Genomic DNA, 12,764 nt, shown 5'->3' with positions numbered 1-12,764 from the left:
CTGGAATATTTTAATCCTGGTTCAACTTTGCAGCATCGTCTTGAAGAGCGCTGCATATGAATAAAGTTTATTATTGTTCTTATTTCTTTCTTTATTGATCCGTCTTCGCCCCGTGGTTAGAAATACAGGATAAGAGACGGTGTCAGAGGTCAGGTCGGATCCTGTTTCCACTGAAGTTCTCATCTTGTCAGGATGGAGAAACCCTCAGAAACAGACTTCACGCCATCGTGAATCCAGACTTTTCACTGAGTGTGCTGTAGTTTGGGAAAGTTTAGCTGCTGTTTGGAAGCTTATGAAAAGTCAGAAAACGTCATTTCTCAGACACGAAGGCGGCACCTTCACAAACATTTGTCCAGAAAACAGCCCAAAACCCCAAAATAGTCAGTTTACAAACCCATGAGACAAAGAAGAAGTGGAGAAAACCTGATCTGAGAATCTGGAGCCAGAAAACTCTTTAATTTGATTGATTGATCAATTATCAGGATTGTTGCAGGTTAATTTTCTGTTCATTGAATTTTTTGGCTCTATTTTCCTTAACAGATTGTTTTCACAAGCAAAAATAATAAGTAATAATAAAAATAAATATTTTTTGTAGCTTTTGCAGAAACATGTGAATGACACTAAAGATCCCTCCTGAAATAATTCATATTCTGTAAATATTGTAATTATTAGAGTAAAAAACAGCAATAATCTCAAGCAAGAAGTCACTGAGTGTTTAACAAACGGAGTAAATTTCAGGCTGTTTGTGGAGCAGCAGCAGGATTCTGACATGTTTCCTCTGGCGCTCGCGTTGTAAACAAACACCGTCATCCTTTTGTCATCCATTCCCATTGTCAGAGTCTGGATGTGACCTTTTCTCTCCTCTCTCTGCCTCTCGCCCCTCGCAGCCTTTTCTTTTCCTCCCTTCTCTCTTTCACTGCCGGAGACAAGCTGTTGCTCTGTCCCTGCGGGCCACTCCCTCACTTGTCTGCTCCTCTTCTCTCCCCCCCCCCCCCCCCCCCGCCTCCCTCTCTCCCCTGCTCTCCTCCTTTCTCCCTCTCCCCACCTGTTGAAGCAATTGTTGCACAGACCACATTGTTGTCTTCTTATTATTTTATGTCAGTCACGAGGGTCCCCGCCTCTTTCTGCAGCCTTTTTTTTCCGTCCCTCTGTGCCACTCCCTCTGTCTCTCTCCCCGCTGGGTATAAAACTCAGAGGACGGAGGAGTGGAGCTGATCAGACCACCACAGATACCAGAACTACTTCAACAGGGACAGAGGAGGATCTGCTTCCGGTGACCTGCAGAGTGTCCTCGGGTGACACAGGAACACTAGCTGCTGCACTTCTTTCCTACTTGGACATAAACAAGTTCATATTTTCCCAGCAGTCTGTGCAGATGGACAAAGGCATGTCTGTGTCTCTGTGGTGTGAGGAGGTGGAGGACGACCAGAGTCGGGACCAGAGCCGGACTGAGGCCCGGGCCCAGGCCCAGGTCGCAGGCTCGTCTCAGCTGCGAGCCGCCTGGGACCCCACAGTGTCGGGGCATCGTGTGATCCAGAGGCTGCTTCATGTGGAGGAGAGGTACATGCCCTCCATGCTCTACATCACCCTCATCCAGCGGGATCCAGAGCGCAGGGAGGAGGTCGCCAAGTGGGCCCTGGAGGTATGAAACCCTCTGCTCCATATCCTCACGGATGAGTCACGCCATCATGTCACCTGTGACACCGATGCCTCACATCTTTGCTTCTGTCTCTGCAGGTGTGCTGTGAGTGCGGCTGCGATGAGGCCGTGTTCCCCCTGTCTGTCTCACTGATGGATAGGTTCCTGTCTGCCTCCTTGTCTCTGCCTGTCTCACCGTACTGCCTGGCTGCTGGCTGCATCCTCATCGCCTCCAAACTCACCGAGTGTGACAACGTCACCGCTGACACTCTCTGTGCTGCAGCTGAATACAGCTTCCAGCCGTCCAACCTGAGGGTGAGTCAGTCACACGGCAGCTCACTCTGGAGTTCAGACAGCAGTGAATCATCTCACCTGTAGGCCCATAAACTCAGATAAACCTCGATTTTTAATGTAGAAAATCTAGTTTTATGCCTTTTCAGTGTTATTACTGTTGTAGCAGCTACAGTAGACTCTGTATCACACTGATGTAAAGACAAAGGACAGGCTTCACATGACAACACACCTAAAATTTTCTCATGATATCCATCCCAGCATCACATCATGTGAACCATGTCACGATGACGCTCCAATCACTATCACTCCTGTCTCCTAAACGCACCTCCTCTCCCTCCTTCAGGAGATGGAGCGCGTCATCCTCGCCTCCCTCAGGTGGGATACAGCAGCAGTGACTCCGCAGGACTTCCTCCCACATTTTCTCGCCTGCGTGGAGGAGAGAGGAGATGGAGACAGGAGGGACTCTGAGGGGGAGCTGCTCTCCACCCTGCGGAGGCACAGCGACACGCTGGCGGCCATGTGCGCCTGTGACTCCCGTTTTCTGGGTGCGCCGCCGTCACTTGTTGCTGCAGCATCACTGAACTGTGCCCTGCGAGGCCTGGGCAACAAGGGCCCGGCTCAGCTGGCTGTGATGGGTGAAGCACTGGCAGAGCTCTGCCAGACGGACTTGGTGAGTACATCTGCAAGTCTGAGGCTGCACAGACCTGTTTGATTTGATCAGGCTCAGGGTTTTTATTCACTGCAGAATAACCACCTGCTTGTTTTATAGTCATGTCAGTGCAGGAAGAGTCACGCATCTATTACGTGAATCACTGATTTTCTCCATGTGTTGCATCCCAGGCAGTGCTGCAGGCTTACAGTGAGATGATCGAATATGCCCTCCGACAGCGGCTGAGGAGTGGGCTTCAGCAGGGGCCTATGGAGAAAGATGAGGAGGTGGAGAACGAAAGGCCCGGAACACCCACTGACATGAGAGAGATTGATTTTTAAACACAGAAATCAGCTGTTGCATTGAACGTGTGAATCAATCAAAACCTCTCAAGTTCACCAGTCAAACTGATGTGAACTGATTATGACCTCAAGATGCTCTGACAAGTTTTTAGATTTTGAAATGATTTTATTGAGTGACTGTTAATTTATTTTTCACTTTATTTATTGGTGAACAGTTTGCCATGTGTGTCTCACGTGCCATATTTTATTATCTATTTCTATTGATTTTATTGTAGGCTTGGATGTTATTTTGATGCATAATATTTATACCTTTTATTTATTATTACGTGCAATGGTTGACGTTTTCATGTTAATTTATTACACTTTGCCATAACGTTGTGTTTGTGTACTGAATTAAATATACAACAGATCTATTTTTCAAGGCAATTAAACGTTTAAAACGTTTCTACAGACTTTGCGTCCAAGTGTTATTTACCTATGGGACAATGCTACATTCACTTACCACTCGTAAATTGTTACTTCAGAACTCTGAGTAGTTCATCTACTTTTGGTGGGACAGAGTTAGCTCCTAAAAGGACAGTGACAAGAAGAAACGTGTTGGTGGGTGATTTAAACTATTTACTAATGTCCAAAATATGTCATAATGGGTTGACATTACTTTGACCATCACCACTCAACAATTCAAGGACAACCGCACCGTTATTATCCATGAAGGAAAAAGTGTAATTATTCCTACAGTTCCTGAAGGCAGCATATTGGACCAACGCTGCATTCTAATGACGTCAATTTTATCCGACTCAAATAACAGGTCGTGCTTTGAGCATTGGATCAGATATTAAAAACCTACGTCCGGTAAGAGACGAGATATTTTTAGATATTTTGTGTTCTAGCAAATTCGACTTGTGTTTTTAATATCGGCGTAGTCCAAACGAAGAATTCATTGAAAATCGTGAGATGTAAGAAGGACAACGCAGGAAGAACTGTGCTAGACGTTTCTATAGCATAGGGCTAATGGATAACGATAACCATACCATGTTAATGTCGCGTGTAAAATGAAGTTTAAAGAACGAATAATGTTTAAAATCCTGTTAAAAACAAACATTAATTCACTTAAAGCGTAGGGTTAATCTCACAGGTTATCCCACCTACAGAAAGTGCTGTTTTTGTTGCATCCGTGTTGTCCCTGTTTAAGCTAGTTAGCTAACCAGCTACATACACTGCTAACACAAAATGATACTAATATTCAGTTTAAATCGTGTTACATGTACCATAGCTGGATTTCAGGTGTGTTGAACTAAGTTTATCGTCCTATCACATCTAAAAACAAGGTGTCTTGCTCAAAATTAACAGTCACACCAAAACTCCCCCTGAGAAACCGGATTTTACTGCTGTGTTTTATTGGCGAGGACACACACGTCTACAAAGCAAAACACTTGAGACCTTTTTCAAATGTTCAAGGTTTCCTGGTAAATTCGGCATACAATGTACACACCAGCTAGTAACGAGTTACGTTAAAATCCGGATATATTTGGCTCAGAGATAAGGATCTCAGTGAGTGAGTTCCGTTTCATGTACGCATTTATCGTAGTTGTCATCAGTGCTGCCATCGTCCTTTGGACCTTAGTTATATAATACTTAGTGACAAACTATAACATGATAAACGCTAACTGCACCTTTCAATGACAGTCTGATGCTGGTTCATCTTCATTAGTTTTTATTTCTCACACATCTCTGCCTCTTCTACTTTTCTGTGCTAAGATTCCAGCTTTTCAGTCGACGGTTTGCACACATTATTCTCACATTCATCGCTGTTTGTTGTGAAGGAGGATGAACTTGAAACCTGGCTGGCTGCTGCTTCTATCCATCTGTGCTGGGGTCTGGTCAGTGCCTATTGATCGCAATGTAGGCAACCAGGAAGCGAAAGAGGAGGAGCAGGAGGAGAATGCGGTAATAGCCTCAATATTCTCAGTCATTCACCGTCTGATGTGTTTTCATGATCATCAGATTTAGTGGAGGTTCAGTGTGTTGTGAATAACCTGTCCTTTGCCTCACACGCTTGCAGGACACTGGCCTGTACTACGACAGGTATCTCAGAGAGGTGATTGAGGTTCTGGAGACAGACCCTCACTTCAGAGAGAAGCTGCAAACAGCAAACACAGAAGACATCAAGGTCAGCGTCCATTTCTTGCTGTACTGTTCCTCCCTCCGTTTGTCCTTGTTTACCGTTCACAGGCAGCAATCTGACATTGAGTCCGTTCTTCTCACCTGTGATGGCTTGTGTCCTCCGTCAGAACGGTCGTCTCAGTAAAGAGCTGGACCTGGTCAGTCACCATGTCAGGACTCGCCTGGACGAGCTGAAGCGTCAGGAGGTGTCCCGCCTCAGGATGCTGCTGAAAGCCAAACTGGACAGCACCAACGTACAGAGTGAGTGGAAGAACAAATATCAGTTTTTAAGGTGGTATTGTCTTTTTATAAGTCGGGTAATTGTGTACTGAATTCTTAAAGTCTGTTGATTTCCATATCAAACATCACATGCTGGAAAACATTAAAGCTATTAGAGCAAGAAATATCCTCAAGTCTTACTAACAGATTATAAATATGAGATGTGATCAAATTGAGGTAAAGCAGTATTTTTTGCTTGAAAAATAACAAAGTACAGTTAGAAATGATGCACCTGCGCAAGGGCACTCAAATAGATTAAATCATGTAAATGTTCACTGTAAGCTCTTCAGCTTTTCATTCACAGATATGGAAACTGAGGTCTCATATGTAGAGAATATGTGCAGTTCTTGTAATTATTCGTTGTTATCACTCATGAATCAGTGAGCCAAAACGTGCAAATGTGCAGCGTCTCATTTTCAGTATCAGTTCATGTGCATGGATGCAAATCACAGTTTTCCCAAACAGAGCAGGTATAATCAGCATATATGCAGAATGTTTGTGTATGAAATGTTAGCTGTTACCTATGAAATATACACATGAATGCTAATTAGGACGGTTAGCATTGAGAGAGGAATGTAACCTCCATGCAGGGATGTCCAGCATGTGTTTGGTAATTCGTGCATCTGCCACGCAGCCCTGCAGATGGACCACGCATCTCTGCTGAAGCAGTTTGAACATCTCGATCCCCACAATCAAAACACGTTTGAGGCCAAAGACCTCGAGCTGCTTATCTCGACGGTAAGATCCTCCAGCTGATGACTGCTGAGAGTCTTTCAGTCCAGCTGGTCAATGCTTCTGACCAGAATCATAATCACACTGATCAGACAACTACAACTTCTGTTTGAATGAGTTTCAAGGTGCCGGCCTCGTCCACCTCTTTGTCCAGGCCACCAAAGACCTGGAGAACTACGACGCCGAGAGACACGAGGAGTTCAAACGCTACGAGATGCTGAAGGAGCACGAGAGACGGGAGTACCTGAAGGGCCTGGACCAGGAGAAGAGGGAGAGGGAGGAGAAGAGATTGCAGGAGCTGCAGGAGAAACACCGCCAGCACCCAAAAGTCAATGCCCCGGTAGGCACAAAAGCACCTTTGTTAGTTCTGGGTTTAGAAAGTGGAAGTGAATCAAGCTGTCTGACTTGTTTTTCCTCTTTGTGCTGCATTTTTCAGGGTAGCGTTGCTCAGCTACGGGAAGTCTGGGAGGAGACGGACGGCCTGGATCCACAGGAGTTCAACCCCAAAACCTTTTTTAAGCTGCACGGTGAGGGACTCCTCTCGTTTAGCTCCTGTCCTGTTCATGTCAGACTGAGGAGTTCAATGTGAGTGAAGGTCTCGTTTCTTCTCTGCTTAGACACAAATGAAGATGACGTTTTAGACGAGCAGGAGTTGGAGGCTCTCTTCACTAAAGAGGTGAGGAACCTTAAGGCACATCATGGCCTCTTGGTTGAGTTTTACAGTAAAACTCATGACAGAATATCAAACATGGATGCTCATCTGTTTGAAAAGCAGCTGTTTCATCTCACTTCCTGCAGACTTTTGAAAGGGAAAAGTTTGTAACCCGGCAGCAGCGATGCGTGCGGCATCCCTGCGGCTGCTTAACATCTGCTCGTTTCTCTCCTCCAGCTGGAGAAGGTCTACGACCCGAAGAATGAGGAAGACGATATGATGGAGATGGAGGAAGAAAGGCTGAGGATGAGGGAGCATGTCATGAAGAATGTGAGTCATAGTCCACGCGTGTTTCTTCAAACGCAGTTTTTCTTCTTTGGTTCTCAAAAAAGAAAAATCACATCCACAAAAGCAGATTTAAAAAAGAAATAAATCAAAACAGAAACACACAATTATAGTCAATCAAAAAGTGACTCTACATTTATGTGTAAACATGTAAAAAATCCTGTTAGCGATGTTAGCATTAGCACTATTTGATCAGCACTTTGATGTAAACAAAGGAGATAACAAAACTCCTCCCAGTCAACACGTCAGAGCTGCAGAGCGTCTGAATATCTTTGTTGTCAGTGACCTGAAACACCGACATGCATAGAAAAAACTGCATTTGTAAAAAAAAACGTGTGTGGACAAAGCGTTAATTGTTTATTTTTACCCCTCCTGTCGTTTGTTAATCATACGCCTTGATCCAGTCTCCACATTTTCTCTGCTCTGCTTTGACTGATGCAGCTCTTTGTGTTCAAAGGTGGATACAAATAAAGATCGTCTGGTCAGCCTGGAGGAGTTCCTCAAGTCCACCGAGAAGAAGGAGTTCAACAATCCCAAAGAGTGGGAGGTAAAGAGCCCAGAGGTGGCCTGAGGGTCGGGGGGGTGGGCGGGCGATTGGACGGTCTGTGGTTCGAATCCCAGGACAGGCTGGGAGGATGTGGGTGTGGATGTTTAACGGGCGACGCTGTCCTCCGGCGTCAGCTCGCACGCTTGGAGCTGCTCCCACAAGGAGTGATGTAGTGGAATGGTACATTTAGCTAGTAGCAGTTAGCATTGCACTGCTACAACATCATCAGACACATGACAGCTTAAGAAAAGGATGAAAATGCACACCTGCGTTACCCACAAGGCAATGCAACCATTCAAGTCAGTGCAGCTCCTCTTGTTTAAGTAAGAGTGTGAACCTCAGGACTGCAGTGTTCATTTAAGAGGAGGTGAAGTCTTTGAATGACGTTCGTTCTCCGGGTGTCTCTCAAGACTCTGGACACCAAGCCGGTGTACACGGAGGAGGAGCTGCAGCGATTTGAGGCCGAACTCCGGGACAAAGAGGAGGAGCTGAGGAGGAAGGCGGACAACCTGCGCCAGGAGCAGGAGCTGCTGAAGGAGAGAGGCAAAGCCCTGGAGGCCCAGAGGAGGGAGTACCAGCAGGTAACTGTGCCGCCATGTTTACGCCACCTGTGAGGTGACTCAGCGAGCAGTGTGACGACGCTGAAGCGCACGCAGACGATAACTGTTTGACTTTCAGGCGGTGTTGGAGATGTCCCAGAGGCAGAAGGAGCAGCAGGCTGCGGACGGGCAGCCTCCTGTGGGTCCGAACGGGGAGCTGCTGTTCCAACCAGAGGCACAGAAACTGGACGCTAAAGGTAAACGGCCTGACGTGTGACCTGTGTGTCGGTGCTGCTGCAGAGTTCTGTTCTCACTGCTTTTATTGAGCGAATCTTCCTCTTCTCACTCGCGCAGAAGCAAAAGCCCCAGCTGAGCACGGAGCCGAAGCCCAGAATAATCTGCCCGCGGAGCCTCCACAGAATCTGCCTTTACACACTTAAAGCAGCTCGCTCCACAGCCTTAACACACACTCACGCACACACATTCTGGTTTGCACTGACACAGATGTCCAGATGGGTTCTATGTGGACTGTATGTATAAACTCAGACAGACGTGGCTCGTGAATCATGACATATTTGTACTGTGTGTTCATTTCTGTGGTCTACATTAGATTAAAGCTCTCCAAGCAGCAGATATCAGTATATGTATCTCCAGAAATCTTCAGTTTCAGTGAAGTTTTTATTGATTCAGGGTTTTTTTTGTGTCAAATCATAAACATCTTCAAATAAAGTTAATTTAAAACCTCTAAACCAGACCTCTTGAATTCAGATAGCTCGGTGAGACGGGACCCAGCGGCCTGTCGCACAGCACTGACGTCCTGTGAGACAGGACAGGACCTCCTCCTCCTCCTCCTCCTCCTCCCTCCAGATGAGTCGCAGAGCAGCCAAACTCAGTTGTTCCCCTTTTTCTGAGCTCTGTCTCCATTTTCTTCCTTCAGCTTCATGTGAATGTTGCACGATTAGATGCAGCAGCTGCATATGAAATGTTTTTTTTTGTAGCCTTTACAGAGATCTGAGGATAAATGTCCAAAACTTCAGCCTGAATATGATGTCGGAGTACAACGTGAGATAAGTAACTCAGGGTGAAACCAGGGGTCTGCACACATTTACACACTTTAATCTCATTTTATTTAGATCTGATTTCCTCATTTAGTGGAATAAAAAGGTTTCAATTAAAAAAAAAATCAAGTGATGTTTTTAATCACTAACACAAAAACTGTAAAGTGACACCAATACCAGCATGTCGACGTCGTATAGTGGAGCAGACGTCGTATGTGGACGATCAGAGGAGACGTTATAGAACATCTAATGTGTACATGTAGTAATATTTATGTGTAAGTTGATACAAACTACTTTAATGGTATACAACAGAACAGAATGTAGCATTGTAAGTAGTAATATGGAGACAGGTTGGTGAGTGGATCCCACTTTCCTCTGCTCCTCCTGCTGCTCCTCCTCCTCCTCCTCCTCCTGCTGCTCCTCCGGCTCCTCCTCCTGCTCCTCCTGCTCCTCCTCTTCCTCCTGCTCCTCCTCTGGTGTGTCTCTGCAGACACTGGGCCTGTTGTCCAGGGTCCCGGCTCCCCGGGGACCTGCTGATCCTTGTTTTTGTGCCACTGACGAGATGCTCCTCTGGCCGCCGCCCAGGACATTCCTATCAGCATTCCTCTAACCCGCTGACCTCTCGTGACCCCCGCAGACCCCTCCCCTCCTGGTGTCCGTGCAGCTGCCTCCTGTCAGTCACCGCTGTCATATCAGCCAAATAAAGATGTCTCCAGGAAGCCGCTTGGCTCATGACGTCAGTGATTATTATGATGCAGCCTCTCCAGACCGAGCAGGGTGCTTTTATTTTGAAATGTTCAAATGCAGTTGCTCCTCCATTAGAGCTCCTGGTTGAGTGTAATCATGCACTCAAAGGATGCACAAACATGTTCTGATGTTTTCCAGCCCTCATCAGTCAATATGGAAACCAGAATACACTGATGTTGCAGTTTTAGCACAAATGCACATTTATGGATATAAAAATGCTTTTATTCTGGTGCTAAACGGTCTAATCTGAGCAGACAGGTGAGACTTCCCCAATCTGTCAAATGTAAAATGATTCTGCTGATACAAAATATATGTTTTGTATGTAACAGAATGCAGATGCATTATTAGTAGATGAATACATAAAGACTTTGCAGAAAGCTGCTGCTGAACTAAACGTGTCAACTTTAACAGGCTGAAGCCAAAGTGTGTGTTTAAACCCTGAATGCGTGACGTTCGTGTGTCCGTGTGTTCCTGTGACACCTGGAGTCTGGTCCTGGTCCCTGTGGGACCTTTAACAGGTCCGCGCCGTGTCTGCTGGTCTGCATCACCCACAGCTTCACCCAGCAGAGGTGGTGCTGAAGCCGTCAGCGGGTCTGTTCACACATCAGCAGCAGGACGGCGAGATGCACCGTGAGTGGGTGAGAAAGGTACTTTTACTCAGGTACTCTGAAATGCTGATCCTTCACATCAGTGTCCATGTTGTGACTTTACACTTCAATGAATTATTCTCCTTTTTCTGGTGACTGGTTGTTATGCAGAAAGACTTTTTATGTGCAAAACACCCAATTTGAGTTTGAAGTCACAGTTTTTATATTAATAAGTTAAAGTAACCGTAATTTGATATTAAAGTTTTATAACAATAACACTTTATGTCAGATTGAAGTGCAGGATTGGTACTTTTGATGCAGTTTTGTTCCGTGATGGTGACATTAACACTTTAAGAATCAAACCTCTTCGTCACTCACTGACTGTGGCCTCAAAGAGGAACAAACAAACGCTGTCGCTCTGTGATCTGCTCTCTCTTTTTAGGTTTGAACAGATGAAGTTTGAGGTCGACTTGTCTTCAGGTATCTGCAGGTAATGTTACATTTTTATTTTAAGCACTTATTCAGGTCTGTTAAATCTTAAACAGAGTACAAACTTCAGCCAATCAGCTGACTGATGAGCACGTTCACAGTTCTGCATCGTTTGAGTCTCATGAAGCGAGCTGACAAATTACAATAAAATGAATTTATATCTTGAAAATGATTCACCACTTCTCTCTTCTAAACTATGAACTGCCACAAACAGCCTGGACTGATCCCTGATCAGCTGTTTATCCTCTCTGATGTTTTTCCTCCATCTCTCAAATGTTTTTTGCAAATTTAATCTGGATGCACTTTGAGTTTCACTGGTGGCTCCACAGCAAACCAACCAGCCTCTCTGAGGAGGACATTACGTCACCTACACCCCCCACCCCCACCCCCCCTCCTTCCGTCACTACCTTGGGGCTTAAGACCCGCCTCCTCTGAGAGCAGATTGGCTGGCAGACTCAGCCTTTCATGACTGGTGATGGTGACTGGTGAGGTTTTATCAACACGTCTGTCAGTCTTCAGACATGAGCAGCGGGTCATTCAATCATGAGGGAGACATTTGTCAAAAACTTCATTCATTCTGTCGCAGTGAAATAATTTAATCCCCATAATAAACCTCACGGACCCTCCAGATTACTCACCTTAATATAAACTTTTACCCAAATCTCTGGTCATTTTTTAAGATTTTTGTTGTTGGCTGAGACCTTTCAAAAGTTCCTTGCTGCCTTCACGTCCAGAATAAATGTGAATTAATGATGGCTGCTTGAAATCGAGACATCTGGCCTCAAACCTTATGGTAGGAGTGCGTTGATTTCCCATATTGAGCCGCCAGAGGGCGCAATTGTTTAATTATTTTGCCAAGTTTCATGTACCGCACAGTAAGAATAAACTGAAGAATTAATTCTCACCCATAGCTGCTCAGATTTTATCTTTTGATTTGTGTTTAAACAAAGAAAAGTGCGGTCAGGAGTGACTGTGAGGATGAGGAGTTTATATGGAGGCAGCCGGTCAAGGCTTGTTCCTTTAAGACCCAGCATCTCACCGAGGAGGAGAGATGAGGGAAGATAAACGATGGGAGCTCGTCAAGTTACACAGAAACATCCGGAAGAGAGCCGGAAGCACTCATGTTTGTCTTCAGAATAAAGCTTCAGCGTGTTTGCTTTTATGTTTAAGGTAGATTCAGTCAGTAATAATAATCATCTGAATAGTTTAGAGGCCTAGAAGGTAAAACTCATCATTCAGCAGCCTCCCAGATGTATCTTTGACTCTCTGGGTTTGAAGCTTCTACTGTGAAACATTATAGGAACAGTGAGCTGATGTTGTCACTCGTGTTTTATCAGATAAAACTAGTCCAGGCATCTTTATTCTGGCTCAATGTGAAGGCACAGCTGGGAATTCTAATGGTAATATTCAATCTGATATTTATTAGAGAATTAATCAAGATTCAGGGTTTTTATTTGTCATATATGTGCAGGTGGCCCTTCAGGCTGTGTTAAAATGTTAATATTAAAAATAATCGTCGTGATTTTATGTATATACACATACACACATATACACTAAATAATAATTAGGATAAAAGTAAAAAGTAGATAAAGGGGAAGATAGAGCATCGAAATTCAATGGCAAAAAATATTATAATAATGTTGAAATTAGATAAGTAAAAATTGTTAAGTACTACTTATTGTCTCGATGGGTGGCCTTTGCATTTATTTATTTATTTATTTATTTATTTATTTATTTATTTAT

General features: G+C 44.8%; 2 protein-coding genes across 3 annotated transcripts; both read left to right on the top strand.

Moving 5' to 3' along the window:
• The first annotated feature begins 1,219 nt into the window (after positions 1 to 1,219).
• Positions 1,220 to 3,326, top strand: ccndx (cyclin Dx). Its single transcript, XM_076753482.1, has 4 exons — positions 1,220 to 1,642; positions 1,738 to 1,953; positions 2,276 to 2,602; positions 2,773 to 3,326. Exons 1-4 carry the CDS (start codon positions 1,376 to 1,378, stop codon positions 2,920 to 2,922), a joined length of 960 nt encoding a protein of 319 aa, XP_076609597.1. The 5' UTR covers positions 1,220 to 1,375; the 3' UTR covers positions 2,923 to 3,326.
• A 322-nt stretch (positions 3,327 to 3,648) lies between these two features.
• On the top strand, positions 3,649 to 8,889 carry nucb1 (nucleobindin 1). 2 transcript variants are annotated; one of them, XM_076753329.1, is made up of 13 exons: positions 3,649 to 3,735; positions 4,642 to 4,830; positions 4,946 to 5,053; positions 5,175 to 5,307; positions 5,960 to 6,063; positions 6,212 to 6,397; positions 6,494 to 6,584; positions 6,675 to 6,733; positions 6,947 to 7,039; positions 7,512 to 7,601; positions 8,012 to 8,182; positions 8,280 to 8,397; positions 8,495 to 8,889. In XM_076753329.1, the coding sequence occupies exons 2-13, from the start codon at positions 4,711 to 4,713 to the stop codon at positions 8,578 to 8,580; spliced, it is 1,359 nt and encodes a 452-aa protein (XP_076609444.1). In that variant the 5' UTR covers positions 3,649 to 3,735; positions 4,642 to 4,710; the 3' UTR covers positions 8,581 to 8,889. The 2 variants fall into 2 exon arrangements, with proteins under 2 accessions (XP_076609444.1, XP_076609443.1); XM_076753328.1 differs by having other exon boundaries at positions 3,650 to 3,735; positions 4,707 to 4,830.
• Positions 8,890 to 12,764: the final 3,875 nt, after the last annotated feature.

Source organism: Chaetodon auriga, chromosome 16, assembly GCF_051107435.1.
Source record: "Chaetodon auriga isolate fChaAug3 chromosome 16, fChaAug3.hap1, whole genome shotgun sequence".
Lineage (NCBI taxonomy): Eukaryota > Metazoa > Chordata > Actinopteri > Chaetodontiformes > Chaetodontidae > Chaetodon > Chaetodon auriga.
The sequence above is the reverse complement of the archived record's forward strand: the minus strand, read 5'-3'. Positions and strand labels throughout refer to the sequence as shown.